Raw genomic sequence first — 26,963 nt, 5'->3', positions numbered from 1 at the left:
AAATTTATTGATGATAACATCAAAGTGTCCAAAGCAGCGTTGTGTTTTTTCTTTGCTAAAAAAAGGTTTGGAAAGTCTCACCTTAACTTTGAAATTTCAATAATGGACATATTTGCCTTTCCATTTATAACTCCCAGAAAAGTCGAATATGCAATCTCGCACATACAACGGACACTTCTGTAGATTAATCTCAGTAGATTATGGACATTATTCTACCATCATTCAACTAAATAAGACATTTTATATTGCTGGTCTTCAATGAAAACGTTTGACGCTTTTAAAATTGCTGTTTGTCCGTATATTTAAATTCTGTTCTTCCCAGGGACTTGATGAAAAACGATATTACTTAAAAAACCTCCATTTCAATTGAGTACTAAAGAAATGTTTATGATTTGTTATGTTCTGTATTCATCTAAAGTGTTATAGGGCGTCATTACTACATTTAAATAAACCTGAACTGCTCTCCAGTGCGTCGTTCCCATGTTTTCTTTTCGTGTGTTTACCATTTTACCATTTTGAATGCTCGATAAGTGTAAAAAAAATTAAGCAAACGCTTTGAAATAAAAAAAGAAGAGCTTGGTTATTTATTGTGTGTCGTAGGAATGTACCCTGTGCACATTCAAGGATAATAAATTTCTTGTTTTTGTCCGTTTATAATTAAAAAAAATAACAGATTCACTTACTTGAATTTTATGGAAATTACTTAAAGTATTCAAGATGAAAGTTCATAAAACAGTACACAATAGTAGCAGAGAAAACATGGACCTCAAAATAAAAAGGTGGGATCAGGTCTCATTGAGAAGTGAGCATCCTTTGCAGACCGGTCCCCACAGCCTTGTGCTACTTATCGTGATCGTGAAGTAACGGGAAAAACTTGCTGGAAATTTTAGCATAGTGTTCGTTTTATTTTCCGAAAAGGACAGCCCTCCTATTATTTTTTTGTCACTAAAAATGAATGGCACTTTTTATTTTCATATCATATAATGGTAATGTACAGTGCATTAAACCATCCCCCTTTCTCCGTTTTTTTTTTTTTTTTGAATTTATTAACATGATGACACACACGTATATACATATAATACCTAATTCATTTAATTAAAAACGTCATTTCCACCATGCCTTTGCTGTTGAAGTTTATTTTGCACACAATATGCTCCACCCATTGCAAATACTTGATAATTTTCTGGTATTGCTATTGTAACTTCTAGTTTTAAATTTTTAAACCAGCTTTTTTCGGCGTCTGTGCGAATCATTTCCATGTTAGAGTATGTACCGGTCATAACAACACATTTAACATTTTGTTCATTAAATGTTTCTTGAGCATTATTTATCATTTTTTCAACTTTTGTTCTCAACTCCTGAAAACATTCTCTTATAAATCCAGTTTGAAATTGAATTATCCAATCGTCTGGGGTTTTTAAACAAATGTTCTTTCTTTTCTCTATGCTTTTCTTAATGTCCGATTCTTTTAAAGGATATTTTTCTTTGGCAAGCTTCAATAACGTTTCTGGCAATTTCATTTCAAAGGCAACGCCATCAGCACCACCCCTGTAACTTTTAATCTTCTTTTCAAATTCGGTTATTAGTTGGATTGAACAGTTTTCATACTGCTTTTTCCAATCTTTAAAAACTCTTTCGGTAAATATTTCAGACAATAAATCAAAAATTTTTTCATCCGGTAAAATTTCCCATTCAAGTCTTTGCTTAGGTAAATCTGGAATTGCATCCTCTCCTACCAGGCGGAAGTTCAGATCACAATAATCTAGAAACGAATTACATTCTTTAATAAAGAAAATGTAACCAAAATTCATTTTGCGAATAGCAATATAATTTAAATATGAAGGCAGGAACATTCAAAGTTTTTTTTTCCTAAACTGCGAAAGGCACTGGGTAAAGTTATATTTTTTTTCTAAACTAACGAAACATGAACGTACTTAAATATTACCATGGCATTACCCCCCCCCCCCCCCCCCGAGTTCTTTAACACAAACCAATTACCTATCGTGTTACACATTTATTGTTTATCCCAATTGGAAAATTTCTCTGGTATGCATTATAGATTTTTGAGATTCAGGAAATTTGTATTCAGACTTAATATAGCATTAATACATAAAAGACGAATACAATTATAATACTTATTAATGTTCAATGAACATTACCCAAAAATAAATTGATTATAATAAAATGAAAGATTGTGTTCAAAATATTGATCTATTTAAAATTATCCTGAATCTTGAAATGATTGTCCTTAATTCATTTTCAATTAAAACGTTAGACCTTTTACAAATATCAATAAGTACCAATATAAATAAATGTATCGTTCCTTTTTAAAAGGTTCATTTCTCCACTGTTAAACGTTGAGGGCAGACGGCGCGGTTTTCAAAGATTTACTTTGTTTTTCTTGATAATATAACAAAAAATCTTAATGACTGTTTCTCTTTTGTTATTTCTAAATTGTATTGAATTTGTTTCAAAAATATTACAATACTGAATTCTCTGATTGACATTGACAAGTCCAAAGATTACCCATACTAAAAGTATCGTAACAGTATAATAATTATCGAGTAATGGTACTTCACTTAGATGTTTCATAAAGTATCGCAAATATTTGTAAGATACATGTAACGTGTTCAAATTTTAATGCATCAGTGACAATTTTACGTATTTATACATGAATGCAGGCAGGGAATGAATATTATACTTACGTGATCCAATATGCAGAATTCCATAAAACGAACTTTTCGAAGTGTCTAAAATAAGGTTGTCGACTTTAAAATTCAAACAGAGAACCCTGGCATTAGCGTATTGTATGAAAGGAGATAACGTGTCTTCTCTTGTAATGATACTAGTGTTATCAGGATCCATATCCTTAACATAACAATAAAACAGAAATAAATCACCACAAAGTACAAATAATCCCATTGAAACAATGTTAAATTTGTTAAATTCAACTTGAAAGAAAGTGCTCGAATTTTCACTTGTGTCAACAATCGGGAATCAGATGTAGAATATTTGAAGTCAGACAAATACAGATTCATGACTTTCGAATAAAGGTTGTTTAGAAGATATGCAGAATACTTGTCTGTGTATCATAGAGAAAAATTTTCTTTTCATTTTCAGTCTGAGGTTTACAACAATTAACTGAAGAAAAAAAAATTATGTTACTCTTTTCAATTTCAAGGTCCTCATTGCGAGTGCTCTTACCTGGACAATCTTCATTTCAAAAATGCAATTTCTTAAACGATTTTTTGCTTTTTCTGACCAATATTTTGGAACAATGACTGCATAAAATAAACGTTCTTTTGCCACGTTCCTCACGTTATCCTTTCCATTTTCTAATGTATAATTAAACCTTTCAAGGATAGATTTCAAGATTCCTTCGTACTCCCTCTCATTTGAAGTTTCCTAGATATAAAGAAAAAAATATTTCAGCTGATCATCATGGAATATATTAACGGATCGTTTCTGCTTATACACGTTTCACAGAAAGGAAACTGTAAAAAGAATTGTGTGCAAAGCTCGAATTTGTCGAGGGAGGAATACTAGATACATGTAATTACTATATTTTTTCTCAAAGTTGGTAAATGGGAATATCAAGGTATAGGAAGACTAGAGAATTAAGCAATATGCTATTCATGAATTGGTTTATTGTAATTAATTAATTTTTATTACTTTTCTACTTTCCTAAAGTTTTTTCCTGGAAAATTTGGTTTTCAATCATTTAACAAAGCATTTTTAAAAATGTTCCTGAATAAATTCAGCTTTGATTTTTAATGCAAATAATAAAAAGAGCTATTGCAACCTTGGTATATTCTTCATGTCGATGTAGTCAAAAAAAACAGGCTTTATAAAGTTTAATTAAGTTATAAATAGTCAATAAATTTTCTCTTATTTGTCTGGAATTCATCAAGCGTTTTAAAACAGCTTATTTAATATTTAAAGAAATAATGTAAACTTAACTACTATTGATGCATAATCTCCACATATTTTTCTAAACCTAATTATCAAATTTATGCAATACGGTAGCACAAAGCCGATAAATGTGCTGACATGTATTAATTATTGATTTGAACATATTTTATTGTAATAAACATATACAATGGGATTGGGCACAAGTTCTCAAAACTTATTTCGCCCTCTCCCTACATGGAAAGTTTATAAAGTTTATGCTACATTTGTGTTACACAGTTTTAGAAAAATATTAATAAATTCACAACATGATTAATAATAAACTGCAAGGACGTATGTGATGTACAAATGCTATGCACAATCATGCACAAAAAATCATTTAAATCTGCCAGACTGCTGAATATATGAATGTACAATGGAAAAAAAAAGATATTCATTTTCAACAACACTTAAAGAAGAATCGCCCCACAGTAACGTATGGGTATCAACAATGTGAACCTTATCGAATCTCAGAAACTTGTCGAAAAATTCCTTCCTGGCCTCAGTATAGTTAGGACAAGAGAAAAAATAATGGTGAAAGAAAAATGATGGTGAGACAAAATAATGGTGAAAGAAAAAATAATGATGATATTAATTATTATTAGTGAATGTTCCTAAAAATTTTGTTACACTGTAATTATGTGATTACAAACATGTATAAGTATTATTATAATATGATTGAATAATTTCCATCTCTCTAATTGGCTGAGATTCATACTAAGTTGTATTGACCTGTATGTGACGTTCCAGTTAAATATACACAAGGATTTATTTTCTCTGCTTCTCTGCATTGATTTAAAAATAAATAAATATCTTCAGAACAAAACGTAAGCGAATATATATTTTAGGGTGAGGGTGCTGAGAGGGGATTCAGGGACCCCACTCCAACACTTTCACTGAGCAACAAATTTTACTTTTTGGCTTTCAGTTTCCCTGATAACACTCCTTTATTTCAAAATCTATAAAAAATACTGACACTATATTTTTTATGGCAACTATAAAGTTGATAAAATCATTTCAAATTGATACGACTGATAAAGTTTATTTATATATTTGATTCTGCTTCTCTCTTGATTTTGGCTAGGGCTCTAATTAATGCAAACAAGTATTTAACTGAATCAGTTTATCATAGAATCATAATAAAACAATTATTGTTGTTTTTGTCTGTCAATTCAATGATTTAGCCATCTGAGGAGTACAAAATTCACCGCGCCTTTCGGGCGAGGTCAATATTGTACTACAAAGATGGCTAAACCATTGTATTGACCAGAAAAACCTGCAATAATTGTATAATATGCTAATCAATTCGACACGTCTCAATCAACTGTTGACTGAAGCAACATTTGATATTGATAACTTATTGAAATGTTTATTTAACATAAACTTCTATATTTATGCTTGTTGTATATTTTTTTTTAAAATACTGCTTTTGTTTGGAGCTTATTAAATAAAACTCCTAAAATATGCTTTACCTTACTTAGCTTGAATTGATAGTGATACTTCCACGAAGTTGTCTCTCTGTCTCTTTTTGCAAACGCATGTAGATCTTCAGGGCTAAAAGGTTTAAAATGTCCGTTTTCCTCTCTAAATATGGAAATCCTTTCCACGGAACCTATAGGTTTGACACCTTGATATGGGTCTGGATAAGCTAATGCCATTGTCAGATGTTGATTTCCAATGTCTAAAGCAGCCACATAGATTCCTTGAATTAGAAATAGAAGGTTTATGTAGCACAATACTCGCCTGATTACTTTGGTCATTATATTTCATTATATTCATTCATTATATTTTTCCAGGTTCCAGTTCAAATTCATTTATTTCACTCACACCAACATCAGTGGTACAAGAGGTACAGTATATAAACAAGTCGTCATAACAATGTTAAAAAGATGATTTAAAACGCGTTTGGGTACTGATATTTAAATTTTTAATCAAGTATATTTTTAGTTTCTTAACACAAATTTTAATTAAAAATTTAAACAAGAAACGGGGGTTGGAAAATACCGGCATCTATCACTGGTAATCCCCACTACTGGTATTTCCGCCAAACCCAGGACATTTCAAAACCAGAAAAAAACATCCCCCCCCCCCCAAAAAAAAAGGTTTTGCGTGTAAAAAAAAAAGAATCTAAACTTTATTGAAATGTATTCCAAAAGGGGAAAAGTAAATCATTTTCTTCTACTAAAAACACATCATCCACAAGTATAGTTCATGATTTTAACTTATTTGAATATAGAATTTAATTGCTTTTTACTTTAGATGTAGCTTATTTTCCATTGAAGAATCGATATTAAATATTCGATTTTGAAATTGATGAAGAACTCTTGAAATAAACTTCCAAACTTAAATCTGCTCAAACGATCAGCATCAAACCTGAGAGTATTGCATAAGAAATACATGGCCCCTATCGGTCCCCCCCCCCTCCCTCCTTTTTTTCGGATGATTATAATATGCAGAAGTTATGTACAAGGTGAAACTGTTTGATTTTGAGGTTGTGAATGCCTTTTAAAATAAAATAATCTACATTAAGACGAAAATTCAAGTCATTTTCCAACGTCTTTTATGTATACCATCGGAAGTCAGCGCAGCACGAACCCGATCTTAATGAAAAGATTATGAAAAATTAAAAATTACATTATTTTGTCAAAAATCAATGAAGCCAAACGACATTCGAACTTGATCTGTTACTTATTAATATACATTTCACATACCAAAATAAAGTTAATTATCTGCAAAAGTTAAGAAAAAAGTGCGGAAAACCAAGTATGGCAGACTGACAGATAGACGGGGACAGACAGACAGACAGACGCACGAAATGACGGACAGACAGACGCAGATGAATGTTTTAGTCCTTCCTCCCGGTTTCACCGGTAGGGAACTAATAAGCACTCAAGACATTCACTTCTTTGTGGAATTTTTTCGTTACAGTTAAAGTTTTCTGAAATAAATGTTCGTCATGGTAAGCATCGTGTGATATTTTAACCAATTTACCTTTCTTGCTTTCCTGTTTGAATCCTGTTTGCTCTTGTAGCTTGATAACATCTGCAAAATATCTATTTGCTTTTCAAATAACTTAAACAATATGCAATTCGTATCTTAAATTACGCATATACAAAATGATACTCATCTAATGATGGTTTTTCTTTTCCGATTCCTCCCATTTTGACATTTTTTGTCAGATTAATAATTGGAAATTCTTCATCAGAATTTCAAATTACATATTACTGAAATCTTTATTTCAATAGTGAATCTTATTTCAATATTGCAATTGGTTACAATCTATGTCTGGTTTTGAAATGCACTCTCAATCACTATTGAAATACTTATTTCAATAGTGGTAATTGATTTAATGATTGTTGCAAGAAAGCATTGTCGCAATTTTTCCGTGGTATACCTTTGGTGGTGTATTTATGTTAGTATATCTATCACTACACTATTGAAAAAGTAGACATCGTTTAATGTTACTTTTATGAATTCAGAACAAGAACATCTTATCGTTCGTCCAAATGGTGTTTTAAGCATGCCTGATGATTGAGCGGTTCTTCAGTAAAATGTTGTCAGAGGCCTGTATATTACGCCCCATAATTCTAATGTCAGATTTAACAGGTCAGTAGTGAGTCTACTATATCATCAACAACGACGCTTGGATTTTTCAAATTAACATGTGAATTGAATAGAATTTGTTGATAGCCAGTACTATTAACAGATGTCCTGATTTTGTCTGGACTTCAATGAAGATCGCAAGAGTGAATGAAGAGGACCATACATGTATGGTCGATACAATGACCTTGTCAGTAAATACAATTTATCATTGAGTCAAATGCAGACTGACGTTTTTTATACAAATTATGTTAGTCCATTATTTATACGCTAAATTGACAACAGATATTTTCGTTATTTCTCGATCATGGCAAGGAGAACATGGCGGATGTGACCGATCAGCAGGGGATGCTCACAAATCCAAAAGCCTCTCCACCAATTACAGACCTTCCTTTACCTTAAATAGATGCTAAAAGAGTAATGAAACAAAGTCTCGGAAAACAACCTTGTAAATTTTATAATAAGTTTGCAAGCCAACTCAGGTTGTTCTAAGAGAAGGCAGTTGACACACTGAGTATTGATGATTTTCTAAGTAAATCTTTGATGTTCTGCAAAATTTGGGTTTTCTTCAGTGTAGAATTTTTCAAGTCATTCATTTTTTTTTTCCAGCAGATTGATCCGAAAAAAAAATCAATAAATATTTTGGGATCTCTCCTTAAATTTTGATTTAAAATGATGTAAGTGTATGTGGGGAATCGTTTCTCTAAGGTACAGCGTAATTTATATCAATTATTTACGTAGTCTGTACCTTGTCAAATTTACATATACATGTACACATACCCAGAAGTATTCCTAAACAAATACTCTTATCTGATTAAGTTTTTTTTAAATTGTGGGGGTACATGTTTTGTATTTTCCGAAAGAAAATTCCTCTGAGAAGAATGTTTTTTTACCATTTTTCGAAGAGAATACGACAAAATGCATATGTTACTGATGTATCAATCGCCATTAAGGAAGTCATATAGTAAAAAGAATTTTTAATTCTTTACTGAAAAGAATTTTATTCCTTTTTTTTAAATAAAAACACAGGGTGAAATTTGTAGTGAACTAAACATGTTCCAAGAAGTACGTATTACTTTTTCTGAGGAATCGAGCAAATATAACAAAGAATTTTTATGAAATTGACGATAAACATACGAGGGGGAAACATTAGATGAGGTTGAGGTTAACACGATACAATATTTTTGTAAATCTGCTATATCTCTATATCACTTCTTACACAATATTGAAAAAAAATAATTAAGATAATAAATTATAACATTTTTAAGCTCTAGTTTAAAATAAAACAACGAGTATTCCTTATTTATCAGTGGTTTGCAATGTACCTTGAACTCAAAAATTCCTCTTTTGTGAGTGAAAAACGTTCTTATAGTGTTTTTAAAGTAAACAAAATGCAAACATTAGTGTTAACAACTTTGTTTAGAAATATTATTATTCTCATAAATTAAAAGCAAATTTATGTAGTTTTTGTTAAATGAAACATTATAAGGAATATGAAATTGAACTTTAAAGAAAGTGTTTGTTAAAAAAGTTTTTTTTAGAAAGAAATAATTTCAATTCATGTTAAAGTAGCTTTTTGTGAACATTACCTTTTCCGACATCTGGACTGCCATCTGCATCTTCTCGTTTTATACTTCTAATATCAATGGCGGTATCTGAAAAACATTAACAAGTCTAGAAAAATCTAACATTCAAAGCGATATTTGAGAAAATAAAATATATGGGACAGCACAATCTATATAAAATATATGAAAAAGTCATTATGCAAATTCTTTCAAATCGGATGATTTTAAATCATGGCATGGGTTTAAATATAAACTAAAGATATGTTAGGTTAAGGTAATTTAATTTAAATTATGTGCAAATGTCTTTAAGGTTTTGAACGACAATTTTCTAATGCTGTTAAAAATGTGCATATACATGTACATATATTGCGATATACATGATAAAGATATTATTGGGAAATTGGCAAAGGGCACATTCACGTCCTTATGTAATGAAAATATTAATTGTTTTACCTGTTTGTAATAACACATGATTGTATTAGTTAGAAAAGGTAAACATAAATATAAGACGTGCATTACCAAACCTCACCTTCCCTGTTCTCTTGTTTTTCTTCTCCTTCACTTGTATCACCCTCTATAACTGTAAACAGAGGAAATAACACACTAAAGTTCAACATATTTTAAAAGGAATATCAAAACATATATACTCTTCAAAAAAAGAAACGCATAGTAGGAACAATGCCCTGAAAATTTTTGATAGTTTTGTCATACCTTTTATTTTTGTATGAATACGATGTATTCGAGTGAAATGAATGATTTTTTAATGCAATTGTTAACTTTACAGCTATTCTACAAGTCTCACAGACAAAAAGTCCTGATTTTGCAAAATTTTCCCCAAAATTTTGATCTCAATTTTCATTTGTTGAATTACGATGCAATTCCTTCAGGTACAAAGGGACTATCAAAAGCGGGGGTTCTCGATATTTTGAATCTGGTTTTATCTGAAAAATGACGCTTCCTTAAATTGCTGCATCTGAATGTTGCGTGGCACAAAAAGGAAAATGGGCGACTGGAAGCAGGGGTACCGCAATCTACAGTTGCAAGAGGTTTTAATGTTACACATAGACCATATCTAACCTATAAAACATAAACCATTAACATCGAACACCCAATGTTCGCAAAAAATATGGTAGACTACATGTGACATCAGCAGCACAGCATCACTTCCGAGGATTACGCAAATTGCTTGAATGTAATGCAGGGACGTCATCTAAAGCATTAGCTATCCCTGAACTGCACAGATCATCTAACAAGACCGTTTTCAGTTGTCTACAAATTATTGAAAAAGGATTATTCATGCCGTTGTTCCGACCCCACAACACCCCAAATATCGACTTCAAAGATTTCAGATAAATAGAGTATGACCACAGCATCACTGCCGAACATTTTGGTTAACCTACTAGTCCAGAATGTTTATCTGAAAGCCTCTTATAAGTTTAAGAGTGCTAATGCTTTTTAATGAAGGTTAGATAGATAACTGCCTCCAGGACGTTAAAAAAGTTGGTGGTGGTAGTGTAATGATATGGAAAATGGTATTATAAGAAAGTAAGATTGATTTGGTTCGAATTCAATGGTCTTTGATGGAAAAAGGTACTCTAACCATGTTCTACCTACACATACCCATTCAATTTTGCAGCATCCTAGAGCCGTATTGTAATCTAACAATACACAGCCACATATGGCTCGTTTGACACACCTATTCTTGCAAAGAAACAACAACCTGTTTCAGTCACAGTCATCTAAATCGCTAGATTTAATCCAAATTAAGCAGCATAGGACAAAATTGATTTTCATGATTTGCCAAAGACAATTGCATCCCCAGACTCTGCAACAGCTGACTAAAGTTCTACATTTGGAGTGGGAGAGTATTCATATGCAGTTTTTTTTACACACATTTGCTTCCATTAGATGCTGTTTGTGGCTATTATTTGTGTCTGCGGGGGGCATACCAGATATTGATCTTTAATGGTCTTAAACTGACTATAATTTTAAAATTGTTGAGTAATTATGACATTTAGATAGTATTCCTGTTGCTTACCACATTTCTGTTTTATCAATGCATCATTTTACTAAATAATTTTTATGTTCAATGTGTCACTAAAATTCCACGATGCGTTTCTTTTTTTGAAGAGTATAAATATGTACTTTCGATGGGTTAAATTTCTTTTCTACATAACATTTTTTTTTCTTGGTACTTTGTTAAAAAAGTGTACAAACTTTTTCTTTGTAGTGATACATTGTGGTGATAAGACATAAACTGTATGAGAATTTCTTAAACATCGCAGACCATGTCAATTTTTGATATAACATCTTTAAAATTTAAACGCTCTCATTATCATGTGTACAAATTTTTAACTGTTAATATTACAAAATAAATATTTTTTATTTTCAAAATTAAGATGTTTTGTTCCCCGAAAAAAAAATTATCACCCAATTTTTTCTTTTTTTTTTTTTTTTTTTTTTTTGATTCTTTTTATTATTATTATTTTTTTTTTTTTGCTTACCATTGTTCCAGTTTCATAATTTCATATGTCATATTTTACTGCGTAACTCTGATAGGAGAATAATAATACAGCAAATCTTTAAACATGAAGTTTTGCTTTCTAAATAGTAGCAAATTAGTTTTGTTAAGAATGTAAGGAATGTAATAATTTCAATAATTATGTATGGTTTGTCTAATCGTTCATTACAGAAAACTTTGTATTTTGATGATCTGATGAATTGGTGTTTATATTGATGTATCCAAAGATGTAAAATCAAGATTTTCTAAACAACACGTTCCAATCAATTTCTCCATCTCACGTGTACTTCTAGTAAATAAGTCTGAAAACCAAAAAGTACGTTTTTCATTTTGGAATGTTTAATACTCACGTTTGCTTGGTTCCAGTAAATGATGTTTTTCTTCTGCTATGTAAAAAAATTAATGAATTATGATAATGATACATGTTATAAATCAAAATTTGAAACTGACTGATGTCAATGGTATCCTTCTTGAACAAAATCAAATCAAAAATATTTAGGAGCAGTAAGGGATTTTATATATATATGAATCATTGCCATGGGTTTAAATATAAACTATAGATATGTTAGGTTAAGGTAATTGAATTTAAATTATGTGCAAATGTCTTTAAGGTTTTGAACGACAATTTTTTAATGCTGTTAAAAATGTGCATATACATGTACATATATTGCGATATACATGATAAAGATATAACTGGGAAATTGGCAAAGTGCACAATCATGTCCTTATTTTAGGAAAATATTAATTGTTTTACATGTTTGTAATAACACATGATTGTATTAGTTAGAAAAGGTATACATAAATATAAGACGTGCATTACCAAACCTCACCTTCCCTGTTCTCTTGTTTTTCTTCTCCTTCACTTGTATCACCCTCTATAACTGTAAACAGAGGAAATAACACACTAAAATTCAACATTTTTAAAAGCAAAATCAAAACATATAAATATGTACTTTCAATGGATTAAATTTCTTTTCTACATAACATACAAAATCAAAAACATTTAAATATGTAATTTTGATGGATAATTTTTTTTTTTCTACACAACATTTTGTTCTTGGTACCTTGTTAAAAAAGTGTACAAACTTTTTCTTTGTAGTGATACATTGTGTCGATCAGACATAAACTGCATGAGAATTTCTTAAACATCGCAGACCATGTCAATTTTTGATATTACATCTTCAAAATTTAAACGCTCTTATTATCATCTGTACAAATTTTTAAATGTCACTATTACAAAATACAAATACATGTTGTTTATTTTCAAAATTAAGATGTTTTGTTACCCCGAAAAAAATATTATCACCCGATTTTTTTCTTTCTTTCTTTCTTTTTTTTTTTTTTGATTTTTTATTATTATTATTTTTTTTTTTTGCTAACCATTGTTCCGGTTTCATAATTTAATATGTCATATTTTACTGCGTAACTCTGAGAGGAAATAATAATACAGCAAATCTTTAAACATGAAGTTTTGCTTTCTAAATAGTAGCAAATTAGTTTTGTTAAGAATGTAAGGAATGTAAAAATTTCAATAATTATGTATGATTTGTCTAATCGTTCATTACAGAAAACTTTGTATTTTGATGATCTGATGAATTGGTGTTTATATTGATGAATACAAAGTATATAAAATCAAGATTTTCTAAACAACACGTTCAAATCAATTTCTCCATCTCACGTGTACTTCTAGTAAATAAGTCTGCAAACCAAAAAGTACATGCTTTTCATTTTGAAATGTTTAATACTCACGTTTGCTTTGTTCCAGTAAATGCTGTGTTTCTTCTGCGATGTAAAAAAATAATGAATAATGATAATGATACATGTTATTAATCAAAATTTGAAACTGATTGATGTCAATGGTATCCTTCTTGAACAAAATCAAATCAAAAATATTTAGGAGCAGTTAGGGAGTTAATATAGTTAATATAGTTAATATAGTTATATATATATATATATATATATATATATATATATATATATATATATATATATATATAATCCAAAAGTTTGAGAAAAAATCCACACAAGTATTTAAATAGTAAAAAATAACAGAATGCTGAGTAAAACTCTACCGGTTTCAATTGTATCATCAGGAGTTTTCAAGAACTCCTGATTATACAATTGAAACCAGTAGAGTTTTAATCGGCGTTCTGTTATTTTTTACTATATATATATATATATATATATATATATATATATATATATATATATATATGAATCATTGCCATGGGTTTAAATATAAACTATAGATATGTTAGGTTAAGGTATTTGAATTTCAATTATGTGGAAATGTCTTTAAGGTCTTGAGCGAAAATTTTCTAATGCTGTTAAAAATGTGCCTATATATATACATATATTGCGATATACATGATAAAGATATAACTGGGAAATTGGCAAAGTGCACAATCATGTCCTTATTTTAGGAAAATATTAATTGTTTTACATGTTTGTAATAACACATGATTGTATTAGTTAGAAAAGGTATACATAAATATAAGACGTGCATTACCAAACCTCACCTTCCCTGTTCTCTTGTTTTTCTTCTCCTTCACTTGTATCACCCTCTATAACTGTAAACAGAGGAAATAACACACTAAAATTCAACATTTTTAAAAGCAAAATCAAAACATATAAATATGTACTTTCAATGGATTAAATTTCTTTTCTACATAACATTTTTTTCTTGGTACTTTGGTCCCGTGGGGATCCGGGTTAGAGGAGGTCCTCAGTACCCCCTTGCTTGTCGTAAAAGGCGACTAAATGGGGCGGTCCTTCGGATGAGACCGTATAAACCGAGGCCCCGTGTCACAGCAGGTGTGACACGAAAAAGATCCCTCCCTGCTCAAAGGCCGTAAGTGCCGAGCATAGGCTTAAATTTGCAGCCCTTCACCGGCAATGGTGACGTCTCCATATCAGTGAAATATTCTGGAGAGGGACGTTAAACAGTATACAATCAGACATAAACCATGACAATTTTTAATATTACATCTTCAAAATTTAAACGCTCTAATTATCATTTGTACAAATTTTTAACTGTTACTATTACAAAGTACATGTTGTTTATTTTCAAAATTTAGATGTTTTGTAACCTCGAAAAATATATATATCACCTGATTTTTATTTATTTTTTTTTTTTCATTATTATTATTATTATTATAATTATTTTATTTTATTTATTTATTTTTTTTTTGGGGGGGGGGGGCTAACCAATGTTCCAGTTTCATAAGTTTCATATATTATATTTTATTGCATAACTCCGATAGGAAAATAATAGTACAGGAAATCTTTAAACATGAAGTTTTGCTTTTTAAATAGTAGCAAATTAGTTTTGTTAAGAATGTAAGGAATGTAATGATTTTAATTATTATGCATGATTTATCTTATTATTCATTACAGAAAACTTTGTATTTTGATAATCTGATAAATTGATGTTTATATTGATAAATACAAACAGGTAAAAGAGTTTCTAAACGACACATTCAAATCAATTTCTATGTATGCTCGGGATATTTATATTGCTAGACTATTTTGCTTGTGCATTCACGCAAGTGAGCTGTGGCTAAACATGGACGTTTCATTGCAAACGAGTTAATAAAAATTCATAAGATGTAAATTTTGTGTGCAGAAAAATTTCAAATTGATTTTCTTATGCATAATTAGTACCCACAATATATAAATGCAAGTGCGCATTATGACGTCACATTATCTCTCATTCAAGGTTATAAAACACATCAACAAAACAACGTCGGCGCAAGGGCAAATCCTATTTAATTTTTAAAAGATACTGTATAATATTACGGAGAATATCCTAAAGATGAATAAAATTGCTGCAATAATCCTATGCACTTTCTCCATCCATTACAATTTTTGGAAACTTACACTGGACTGTGATTTTTTAACCCGTTTAAACTTAAAACTGCACGAAAAGTAACTAAACAACTGCAGTGCCGACATTTGTGCAGCAGTATCTTAAAACTTTGGAATATCGTGCGTCTTTAATTACCTTGTTTCTGTAAAGCAAAGTATGGTATGCCCTTGCGCTGAAGCGATTTTGTTGATGTTTCTTATAAACTTGTATTGTATAGGTCGGTGACGCCATAACATGACGTCATAATGCGTACTTGCTATCGCATGCCGTAGGTACAATACTTGTATCAGAAAACAAGTTTTAACATTTTCTGTTCGGTAGATATAGCAATTCTGGAATTTAATTAGAAATTTTGCATAGAAACCTCCATATATAGCCTTAACTCACTTGCGCAGAGGGTGGTATTGCATTGTTTATCTTATCCAGTTATGATTCAAATGGATCCTTGTACTGGTTATTCATTTATTTCATTTTGAAAATAAACATTTTTACATACTTCCATACAATATCTACAGGACATATTGAGCTTAAGGTAAACAAACATTTAAACAAAAAAAAAAAAATAAAAAAAAACATTTTGGGTTTTGGAAAATTATTTTAAAGTTATCAAAACATCCTTTAAAATGAATCAAAATTTATAATTTTTTTTTTGATTTTTGCTCTTTCAAATAATCTTTGGGAGAAGTTAGGGATTATATATATATATATATATATATATATATATATATATATATATATATATATATATATATATATATATATATATATATATATATATATGAATCATTGTCCCATGTGATTTCTTTACTTCATGACCTGTGCTCCAAATTGTTATTAAAAAGACTAAATAGATTAAAGGAAGTCGAGGTAAGTCCAGAGTAAAAATATTTTAAAACAAATTTATTGCATGTTTTATGTTAAATACTCACGTTTGCACTTTTCCTTTAAACGAAGTTTCTCTTCTGCTATATAAAATAAATAAATAAATAAATAGATAAATAAAGAAAGATAGAAAGAAAGAAAGAAATGAAAGAAAGAAAGAAAGAAAGAAATTATAATACATGTAATAAATCAACATTTAATATTGACTGTTGTTGTTCAATTTTCATCTGTATCCTGTTTTAATTAAAATCATGAATGTAAAAGATCGATGTTCATTTATATGTTTCCTTACATTGAGAAAAACTAATTAGAAAAGCTTTAAGAGAGACATTGTAACACCCCTAAATGAGTGCTAGTGTGTAATACGGTTTCGTAGAGGGATGATTAGATTTGAATTCGGAAAATTTTACCAGACTAAAATGAGAAAAAAAAACACTAACAAAAGCAAAGGTTTGAATGCATGTTTGAAACGTTTATATTGCTAGACTATTTTACACGTGCATTCAGAGGGAGGTGATGCATTGTTTATTATCCGATTATAATTCAAATGAATCCATGTACTGCTTATACATGTATTTCATTTTGAATGTTACATTTTAACATACTTACACACAATATTTACAGGACACATTGGGCTCAATTTAAACAGAAATGAAATAATATCTATGTTTCTTTTGTTTTAGCTTTCTTTGGGAGCATTTTAGTGATTTGTTTTATATTCCATTGCCCATGTAATCCCTTACTTCATGATGACTAGCTCTTTCAATTGACATAAAAAGCTTTAATAAAGGTTAATAGAAGTCAAGGTTCGTCAAAAGTTTTTTTTCTAATGAATTTAATCCGTGTTCTAGGTCTTGCTGTAAAATTCGATTTTTTTTTATTTTCTGAGATTATTTTTTCCTTATTTTCTCACTGATTGTATTTGTGATCATTTTACCTTCTTGTTGAGTAAGTTTCCTTTCAAGTTTCTTTTTTGTCATGACAGTCCATAATATAACAATGAAGAATGCAACATTCAAACATATCATTACTAGAGCTACAATCTGCCATGTCGTCTCTGCAGAGTAATCAGAATACTTTTCTGTATATCTGTAATTAAGATAAAAGGAACATGTATATTAAGCCAATGGGAGAAGTCACTGATACGCAGGTGACTTAGGACCTGTTAACTTAAATACAACGTCATTCCGAAAGCACCATTCAACACTGTCATATAAACACAGTGCAATCAAACTAAATTAAATTGTATTTTAAATTTTGATAAAGTGTGATCTCTGTAAAACAAAAGACAGTTAACACTTGCAGTTATGCATTGTCAGAATGCAATATATAATTTTTGAGTGTTTATACATATATCAAATTGGACAAGAAGGAACAATATAAAATACCCGCTGGACAGTGATGTCGCATTCTTTGTCTTTCTATCCACATTCTCAAAGCATTCATGATCTGTCAAAGCAAAAGATGAAATAATTTTTTTTCGTATACAAACATGTATTCTCTGTAATTTTGAGGATTATTTTAAGTTATAGGGTGAATTCACCATGCATCCGACACCCTTGTACTTCAACAAGCTCTAGTGATATCGCTACCAATGGAAAATTATCAAAATGGAGCTAAACACTTAGTATGTGATTAAAATATAAATTTGGGACCCAATTATATGCCTTTTATTAAGAAAATATCACCACAAATTGATTTTTTCTAAAAAGCTCAAAATTCACTATGAGTCGGACATTATTTACTATGCATCGGTCAGACGGTATTTCAACCGAAAGAAATATCATACCTTTAACACAATGCTTTAAAACCCTTGGTATGGATATGCTTTTATATTTTATCTAAGAAATAACCCTCAAATTAAATTTATTTGACGATGATATCGTTGCACAAATATAGAAAAGTTGCCTTACTTTGCCTTAGAATGGCTTTAGAATGCTTGTAATGCGGTAATTTGCACCTTTTTCTCGTGAGTTAAAATACGCTGGTTTGTATAAATAAATTGAGTCAGATTCTAAACGTAATATATCGAAAACTTGTATTTTGACTGTAAATTTAGAGTTTCTATTTTCTATTTCCGCAAAAAACAACGGTCAGTTGGGTTCTGTATGAAAATTGTAATGATTAACTTTGCGTCGGAAAGTGTCCGATGCATGGTTAATTTGAGTCCGATGTACGGTGAAATGAGTATAGCAGTAAAAACCAGCTCTAATAAGAATTAAACAAAGAATTAAACAAACAAAGTAAAATTTCTTTATACTTTATGTAAAACTACAAAATCTCCAAAGTCTAACTCGTTCCGTGAAAGTCAAATTTAAAAGAACGATAACTTTAAAAATTGAAAAATCATAAATTTCGGGTTATTCCCCTTTGGTGATGTCAAATATGACGTAACTCCAAGGCCATTCTTGGGGTAATTTATCACAACATGATAAAAACAATCGGTATCATTAAAAAAATTAAATCATCTTTAAGACAGAAACAAATAAATACACAGAACTCTTAAGTTGAAAGAGAGTGTATTGCCTAAAGTTGTCCGAAGCAAGGTATGTGTCCGATGCATGGTGAACTCACCCTATATGGTATAAAAATGAAGAGTTTTGCTAGTTTGTAGTTTTCATGCAATGAAACCCCAGTCGGCCTCTTTAAGGGTCCTAGTTGGGCCAAAACAATTTCATCTTTAACTTTTTCCTATCAATGTTTTATTATAAATTACTGAAGCAACAATGTTTATCTAAACAATCTGCTATAATATTTTGCAATCATGATCTTATGTTACGTAATTAAAAGCAATATGGGACCAATATGCTTATCTGTGATTCTTTATAACTCCAAAGGTAGAAGTATTTCGATAAGAATTCTCATTTGTTTTAGTTTTGAGTTAGATTTTCCACTCGGAGTGTATTGGATGTTATTGAGGTTATATTATCGATCTATTGCATACCAATCTCTCACAACACGTTTAGCAGCTGTTTGAATTTAAATTATACACCTGTATCAAACATGCATGAACCTATAAAAATATTCAATGCTCTGACAGTTTAAACTAATGAATTTATTATTGTCATTTCATATTTATTTTTGATTTTAGAATACGATTCTGAACATCGTTTATTCAATAATAATTTATATTGAAAGATAGTTTATAAAAAAACAACCGCCGAAATATGGCTGAAAAATTGTCGACTCGGCGTTAAACAATATACAATCAATATAACAAAACAATAGATGAATAGATTTTTTGATTTTCCCTTATGACGTTGCACTTCCTCGGAATTCAACGTTTGTGACATATAAAGAAAATGACCCTAATGTCGTATTACATGTATGATGTTTTAAATGCAATATTTTTATCAGAACTTTATATATAGGTGAAATACAATGTGTAATGTAAATATCAATTGATTGAATGCAAGTCAGATATTCCAATGTCAATTAATTGACATGAATAATGTCAACAAGCTGTTACATATTTATACCACGGCATAATTGATCCTGGATCTGTCTAACGCCATGGCGTTATGCATACGAAACCAAATTCATGAAATGTATGCTTTTGGCTGTGACATGAATGGTAATAATTATACACATGTCCCTTTAAGATATTCCAGAAAAAAAAAACAGGCATGCATTATCTATCATTGATAATCGTATTTGTGTTCAAGGATTGATAATCTTAAATCTAGAATTACATAAAATGTAATCAAAATATTATATTTAGATGTTTTTCAAATGACGTGAAATATATTTTCTTCATAAGAGATCTGTTCAATTTTTATCAATATTAATGTAGGATTCTTCTCACATAAATTTTTTTGTATTTAGAAATTAATTTAATTTTCAAAGAATGAAGAAGAAGACAATATTACTAAGAATTGGTATGAGTTAATTAGATTACTTTTGACCATTTTATATTAGAGTCAAGGTCAGTTCAAGAACAATACTTTTCCCTGGACATTAAGAATAAAATTAACTGCATCCAATCATACAACTTAGGGAGTCTTCTATTTCAAAAGATTAAATGTTTTTCATTTAGCATAAACAGGTATTATTATATAGGGTCTATAAGAAGATATCACCAAATTGACACAAATAATTAAAGAAAAAAAAAGATTTTAGCTAATCCGAATTTTCTCTATTTTTCTTTATTTTTAAAGATACTTAAGTTATATTAATATGCGACCTACATTTATTTTTTTTCTTATTTTCACATATGGTAAAGCAGTCATATAGAGTCAAACAGAAATGATACAAATAAAATGAAACAAAATGATACAAAAAACAAAAAGTTTTGACCGTTTATTGAGAGAGTAAAAACATTTTTTACGGATTTTGGCTCATACCTGTACTTAGATCGGGAGCTTTTAAAAGCTAACATAGTTGAAGTTTATTTGAAAAATCATATTCATTTGATATATTTCAAAATTTTAAAATTTTAGTCTCTTATTGATAATTAAACTTACATTTAAAAAAATTGAAAGTCTTTGACTAAAAGTCTTTAACTAAATTCGTTGTTCAATAAAAATTAAATTGAATCACATGGTTCAAAGTGCCCACGTGTTTTAACCACCGTAACGTAATATTGCAATACTTACATTTATAGACAGCAGTGGATAGGTAAGAAAATGGACATGAACTGTTACACTTGAGGTATGGACTTTCCTGAATAATTGCTCCCCTCACATTATATTCAACACATCTGCTTCCTGTGGATAAGAGTTCGAAAAGAACAGTATTTAACTGCATGCAAGTAAAAAAAAACAGGACAGAAAAGTTACTGACTACACAAAGTTAATATTTCTGATTTGATTGTTTTTAACATTTGTTAGTTTTAAAACTATATGAAACTATAAATTCAAGTATCAATGACTTTTTATGCCAAGATATAATATGAACTACTCCCCCTTGTAAGTTCATGTTAAAAACACATTTCTTTAAATGAAAATGATTTTTTTTAAACTTTTTTGAACATTTGTATTCATTTGTAATTGCTGCTAGCCTTTTTAGCTCACCTGAGCCGAAGGCTCAAGTGAACTTTTCTGATCAAAATTAGTCCGTTGTTTGTCTTAGTTGTCGTCGTAGTCGTCGAAGTCGTCGTTAAGGTCGTCGTTGTAAGCTTTTCACATCTTCTTCTCAAGAATCACTGGGCAAATTTCAATTAAACTTGGCACAAAATATCCTTGGGTAAAGGGGAATACATTTTGTTCAAATGAAGGGCCACGCCCTTATTTAAGGGGAGATACTTGAGAAATAGTGAAAATTTGGTGGTATGTTCTAAAAAATTATCTTCTCAAAAACAACTGTGCCAGAAAATTTGAAACTTATAGTGAAACATCCTCAGGTAGTGTAGATTCAAGTTTGTTCAAATCTTGACCCCTTGGGGTAGGGCGGGACCACACTGTTAAGTCTAATCTTTACATAAAAATATATCGGAAAATTATCTTAAAATCTTTTCAAGAATAACAAAGGCATGAAAGATCATATTTATATGGAAGCATCCTCAGGTAGTGTAGATTTAAGTTTGTTCAAATCATGACACCCGGGGTAGGGTGGGGTCACAATTGCTGCTCAAAGTTTACATAGAAATAGAGGAAAATTGTTTTAAAATCTTCTTCTCAAGAATCACTGTGCCAGGAATTATGAAACTTACAGTGAAGCATCCTAAGGTAATATATGTTCAATTTTGTTCAAATCATAACCCCCGGGGATAGGGCGGAATCACGATGGCCGATCAGAATTTTTCATAGAAAGAAATAGGGAAAATCTTTAAAAAATCTTCTTCTAAAGAATAGCAAAGGCATGAATGATCATATTTATATGAAAGCATCCTCAGGTAGTGTAGATTCAAATTTGTTCCAGTCATGACCCCCGGGAGTAGGCGAGACCACTATGTAAATTCAAATGTAAAGGGCACTAAAACCACAGGTACTCAAAGAAATCTGCAAGAAACCTTAGTAAGTGTTGATTCAAGTTATTTTTTTTTTTTAATTATACCCTCTCCCTTTTAAGAGTTTATTGGAACAACTTTTGGGATTAAACTTTTCAACAATAAATTAACTGATTTCTACTTTTTTCCCAAGCTACAATGCTCATTTGAACGATATTGCCCATATGGCCTCTTGTTAAAAATCACCTTTATTAATTAATGTTATGATTATATCTTTCAACATAAATATTTTTCACTATAAATATTTTTCACTATAAACATTTTTCATTATAAATACTGTATACAGGGTTATTTTCGCCCCTTTTTATTTTCGCTCTTTCACACTTGCGGACAATTTTGCCTCGTTTTAAATTCGCCCTTTCAAGATTTATTTAAGTAATTATGCTGTACCATATGAATTCACCCCGTTTTAAATTCGTCGAAATGAGGCTAGGGCGAAAGTGACAAAAATTAAACGGGGGCGAAAATTTCCTTGTATACGGTATTTCCTTGGCATTATTTGCAATTTATGCAACGTTGTTTTTATCATTTCTAATAATTAAACAGAATGAATGTGACTTAAAAGCATTCACCTATTATTCTTACTTCCGGTGCACACACTTCTAAAGTTTCATTAATAAAGCTGTTAAGGACGCAATGGTAAACCGAATCCCCGCCTTCAGGGCACTGTTGCTGAAAACGAGAACAGTTCTTTTCAGCTGATCTTCGTTTCCATTCATCTTCATTTGTAGGGCAGGACAGAACTGGAGACATAGTTTGTCTGGATTGTGGGCAAGGTAACGTGGCAGCATTTCTAGCCAGAAACTAAAATTTCAAATAAATTTGAACAGTTTGTATTTTATACATTGCTCCAATGGAATTGTTTATTGGAATAGTAACGGTTGTAATACATACCAATAATAATTGTATAGAAATACAAAGGTTGGGCATGACGCTGTAGAAGAAACTGTTTTTATCTGAAAGGCACAAAGTGATGCAGAATGAAATAGACTGTTGAATCGGAATGGAATATTTTAAGTTTAGCGTACATGGGTTATTCTTTGCTTTTTATCGCAGTGTGTTGTACATTTTTTGGGTAAAATATAGCAAGTGAAGAAAGAATAAGACACTTACACAAGTCCAGTTGAAGGAGCTATTAGAAGATATACATATGCATGTTTGAAACTTTCATTATATACAGAAACTTCTTTTTTCTTTTAAAGATTGAAGATTGAGGATATACATTTTTCAGCGGATTTTTTCCCCCAAGAAAACATAACGCACATGCATCGAATAGATTTTGAGGTATGTGATAATATATTCAAAAATAAAAGTGGCTGCAGATTTTTTTTTTCCTTAAGGAAAATGAGCATATAAATGAGTCATTTTAAAGATATTTTGCATAAAACTTTGAATTGTAGCAAATGAATTAATAACGTCATTTACACTATCCATAATACTTCTCCGTCATCCTTGTTTTCCTTATCAAAACCTTCTTAGAAAACAATGTTAAAGGCAATTTTATAACTTTTATAAAAAGAATATTCAAGTTTTAAGAAACAACACAGTCAAATTCGTACCGTCCTCTTATGTCCAATGTATTATTATATTTAGTTCCCTTTCAAAGGGTACTGTGGAATCACCATTGTTGGGGGACCAGTGTTCGTGGCTTTCGTTGGTAACCCTGACCCACGAATTTACATACTAACGAACGTATATACAATGTACAAACATTTGATTTTTTTCTAAAAAAAAAAAAAAGGAACGATTAGACGGATTATCTTATATCGTAAAATAACCTTTACCCTTGTGTGCGTGTGATTGCGCATAAAGAAGAAATTATGTATATGTATATGTATGGTTATTGACACAAAACCAATATAAAAAAAAACCAAAATATTAAGTATCAAAGGCATCAATTACTATAAACAATAAGTGATAAAATTATAATAATTGCAACTGTTAAATTTAAAAAGTGTTTATATAATAGTCTAACACTCTTACATGTCCCTTTGATGAGGGCACTTGAATTTTCAGTGCGATTTTGGAGCGGGTGCTAATTAGCCAATAATGGTTTCATAATAGTCGTTTTAAGTTCAATTTTGACATTGTCGTCATGGTAGTCGTTGTTCTTATTTAGAGATTTAAAAACATCTTCTGCATACCAATGGTGTACTTTATATAATCATAATTTACAGCGACATCATGACTGTAATTTGTCTGTGCAAGCCGACGGTCCATTTTAATTTGTTTTCACAAGATAGATAACCTAACATTGGCGGAGTTATCCTTTTTTGTTTTGAATTTGGAGAAAAAAAAAGAAATAGGACGTGTTACCAACGAAATTATGTCCCCACGAACCAGGACATTTTTTTTGCGACCCACAAAATTTGACCCCCACGAATATAATTGATTTCACAGTATCCTTCAAAATCATAATTATGTTTATTTTGAATTAACATTAACAAACTGAATTTGATAACCATGCTTAAACTGGATACAAAAACTACATAGAATCCTAATAAAAGATACCGGGTTCCACTAAATGTTTAACAATCCTTTTTGTTAAATTCATTTCTTACTAGAATACAAACAGCGGTGAAGGAGAAACTAAAGGAATAGTGTACTAGCATTCCATTTTTATCAACAAAATTCCATCTGTCAACCATTTTCAAATATTATTTAATTCGCAGCATTTAGATCACATCAGAATAGTTAAATGCTATCAATTACATTTTAGTATATAATAAACATTTAGATGCGTATGTTTAAACTTTAATTTTAAGATATTTGGAAACAATAGGTTAGGTCTAAGTAGACTGATTTTTTTAACAATAATAAAATCCTATCTGTTACTTCTTTGTGAAATACATGGGTGTATAATTAAATAATAAAACAAAACATTCATTGGTCACAAAAACTTTGTAGTATTTAAGAGATTCATTGAGATATATAAAGTTCCTAATTATTTCACACTACTTTTTTTCTTGCCATCAACTTTGATTTATATTTACTTTTTTTTATTAAACAAAATGCATCTGTTTCATGTCTCGGGACGCCCCCCCCCCTTTTTTTGTTTGTTTTTTGTTTTGTTTTGTTTTGTTTTTTTTTTTTTTTTTTGTTTGTTTATTGCACATATAACCCTATGTTAATACATAAAAATAAAGCAGATAGAGGACTCTCGTACATTTATCAGATCGGCTTCACGGCTTAGGTGATAGATGTTGTTAAAGATTGCAATGGTTGTATTAACACATATACATGAATCATATTAAAATTGTTCAGTTTTTTTTTTTCATTTTAATTCAAATTTCATTTTGAAGCACATGTTGCATGTTTATATATTCACAACAAGAGTCAGCACACATTGTTCATCATATTCATAATGACCTGTTTCCTTTAAAGTCTCAACCTAAATGTTGAAAAAGGATACTTAAAACATATTATTCCGTTTTTGCTTTGTTCTTATTTTTTATTGTTTTATGAATTTTGAGATTTAATACTGTTCGTTATATCTATATCCTCCTTGTACATACATGTAATTCATATCAACATACCTGTGACTACGTGTGTCCCCGATATGCAGTTCACTAGGAGCTATGTCGTCTGCTTTTTACTTTGCAAAAATGAATCAATAAAAAAATACAATGCTAGGGTGTCGCATGTATCAATTTCAACAACAGACTATTTTCAATATTTATTTTCTAACCAACTTTAATAAAATAAGGTATACTTTAAAAAAATATTACATGAAAGTTTGTAGCATGATTAAAAGAGATTTATTTTGATGATTGTTTGTTGCAACATTTAATTTGAATGTTTTCAGCCCCACTAATGAAAAAAAAAAACGACGCTTAATGTTAGCATATTAACGATGATCAATTAACTTAACCAAACCTTTTAAACACCTTATTAAAAATGCAAATAACAGCAGCCTACCTTTATTTTACACGATACTGCAATTCATTTACGGTTAAACACAAAGCAAAAATAAATCAATTTTATTTTTTTCAACGGCCCTCCTAAATTCAAGGTCATTAGCTGCAATAAAAATAACTTTGCAGCGTGCACGCCATGCCCTATTTCACATAAAAGAAAGCTATGGAAATTTGAGAACATTTAAAAATGAAACACACACATGTCAACGGAGCTTTATGGAAGGCAAATAAGTATCGAAGAAATGAATATGTAATGAAATTAAGACTTTCTTGAATGGATTTAATTTCTTTCATCATTATTTTTTTCCCAAAGTTTTTGAAGGTTATTCGACCTGCAAAATACTTTATTATTTCTTTTCAACTTATAAGAATGGGTAAATACGGATTAAGTTTGTTAAAACAAATATTTAGATTTGTCAGGAAATTAATCAGCCTGATTGATTATGGAGTATATCACAAGCCTTCCGTAAACTTTTAAACGTCTGACAAAAGTGGGAGAAACAGCTTTTTTTTATATTTGATTGCGAGTGGGAAAAATGGGGCTAGGAGAGTTAAAATCAGTTTTTTTTTTATTTTTTGCCATTTTTTAAATTCTCATAATGTTAATAAAATTGTGTCAATAAACCAAATTCATATCTGAAGGGGTTTTGACGATATGACCAGATCTGTTCATTGACCCTTTATAGAGTTACTGTATTGCATACAAAGACAATGA

General features: G+C 30.1%; 1 protein-coding gene across 1 annotated transcript; it reads right to left on the bottom strand.

Annotated features, from left to right (window-relative positions):
- Nucleotides 1-940: 940 nt before the first annotated feature.
- Nucleotides 941-26,320, bottom strand: LOC134266242 (uncharacterized). Its single transcript, XM_062748466.1, has 15 exons — nt 26,250-26,320; nt 25,868-25,926; nt 23,226-23,287; nt 22,904-23,135; nt 20,980-21,090; nt 17,773-17,833; nt 17,322-17,473; nt 14,154-14,204; nt 12,465-12,515; nt 9,643-9,693; nt 9,138-9,203; nt 5,421-5,650; nt 3,205-3,405; nt 2,706-2,868; nt 941-1,762 (listed from the first exon to the last, which is right to left on the bottom strand). The coding sequence occupies exons 3-15, from the start codon at nt 23,259-23,261 to the stop codon at nt 1,092-1,094; spliced, it is 2,076 nt and encodes a 691-aa protein (XP_062604450.1). The 5' UTR covers nt 23,262-23,287; nt 25,868-25,926; nt 26,250-26,320; the 3' UTR covers nt 941-1,091.
- Between the last annotated feature and the right edge of the window lie 643 nt (nt 26,321-26,963).

The sequence above is a fragment of the Saccostrea cucullata genome, unplaced genomic scaffold, assembly GCF_032062105.1.
Source record: "Saccostrea cucullata isolate Sc308-1 unplaced genomic scaffold, CSIRO_AGI_Scuc_v1 ctg732, whole genome shotgun sequence".
Classification (NCBI taxonomy): Eukaryota; Metazoa; Mollusca; class Bivalvia; order Ostreida; family Ostreidae; genus Saccostrea; species Saccostrea cuccullata.
This window is presented reverse-complemented; position numbering and strand designations above follow the sequence as displayed.

Bases quoted from the DNA above. Each gene is read 5' to 3' on its own strand.
- LOC134266242 (XM_062748466.1), bottom strand. From the start codon at position 23,261: ATGCCCAACCTTTGTATTTCTATACAATTATTATTG. The intron at 23,136-23,225 runs GTATGTATTACA...TTGAAATTTTAG, and splicing joins TTTCTATACAATTATTATTG to TTTCTGGCTAGAAATGCTGC. The intron at 17,834-20,979 runs GTAAGTATTGCA...TTGCTTTGACAG, and splicing joins ATCCACTGCTGTCTATAAAT to ATCATGAATGCTTTGAGAAT.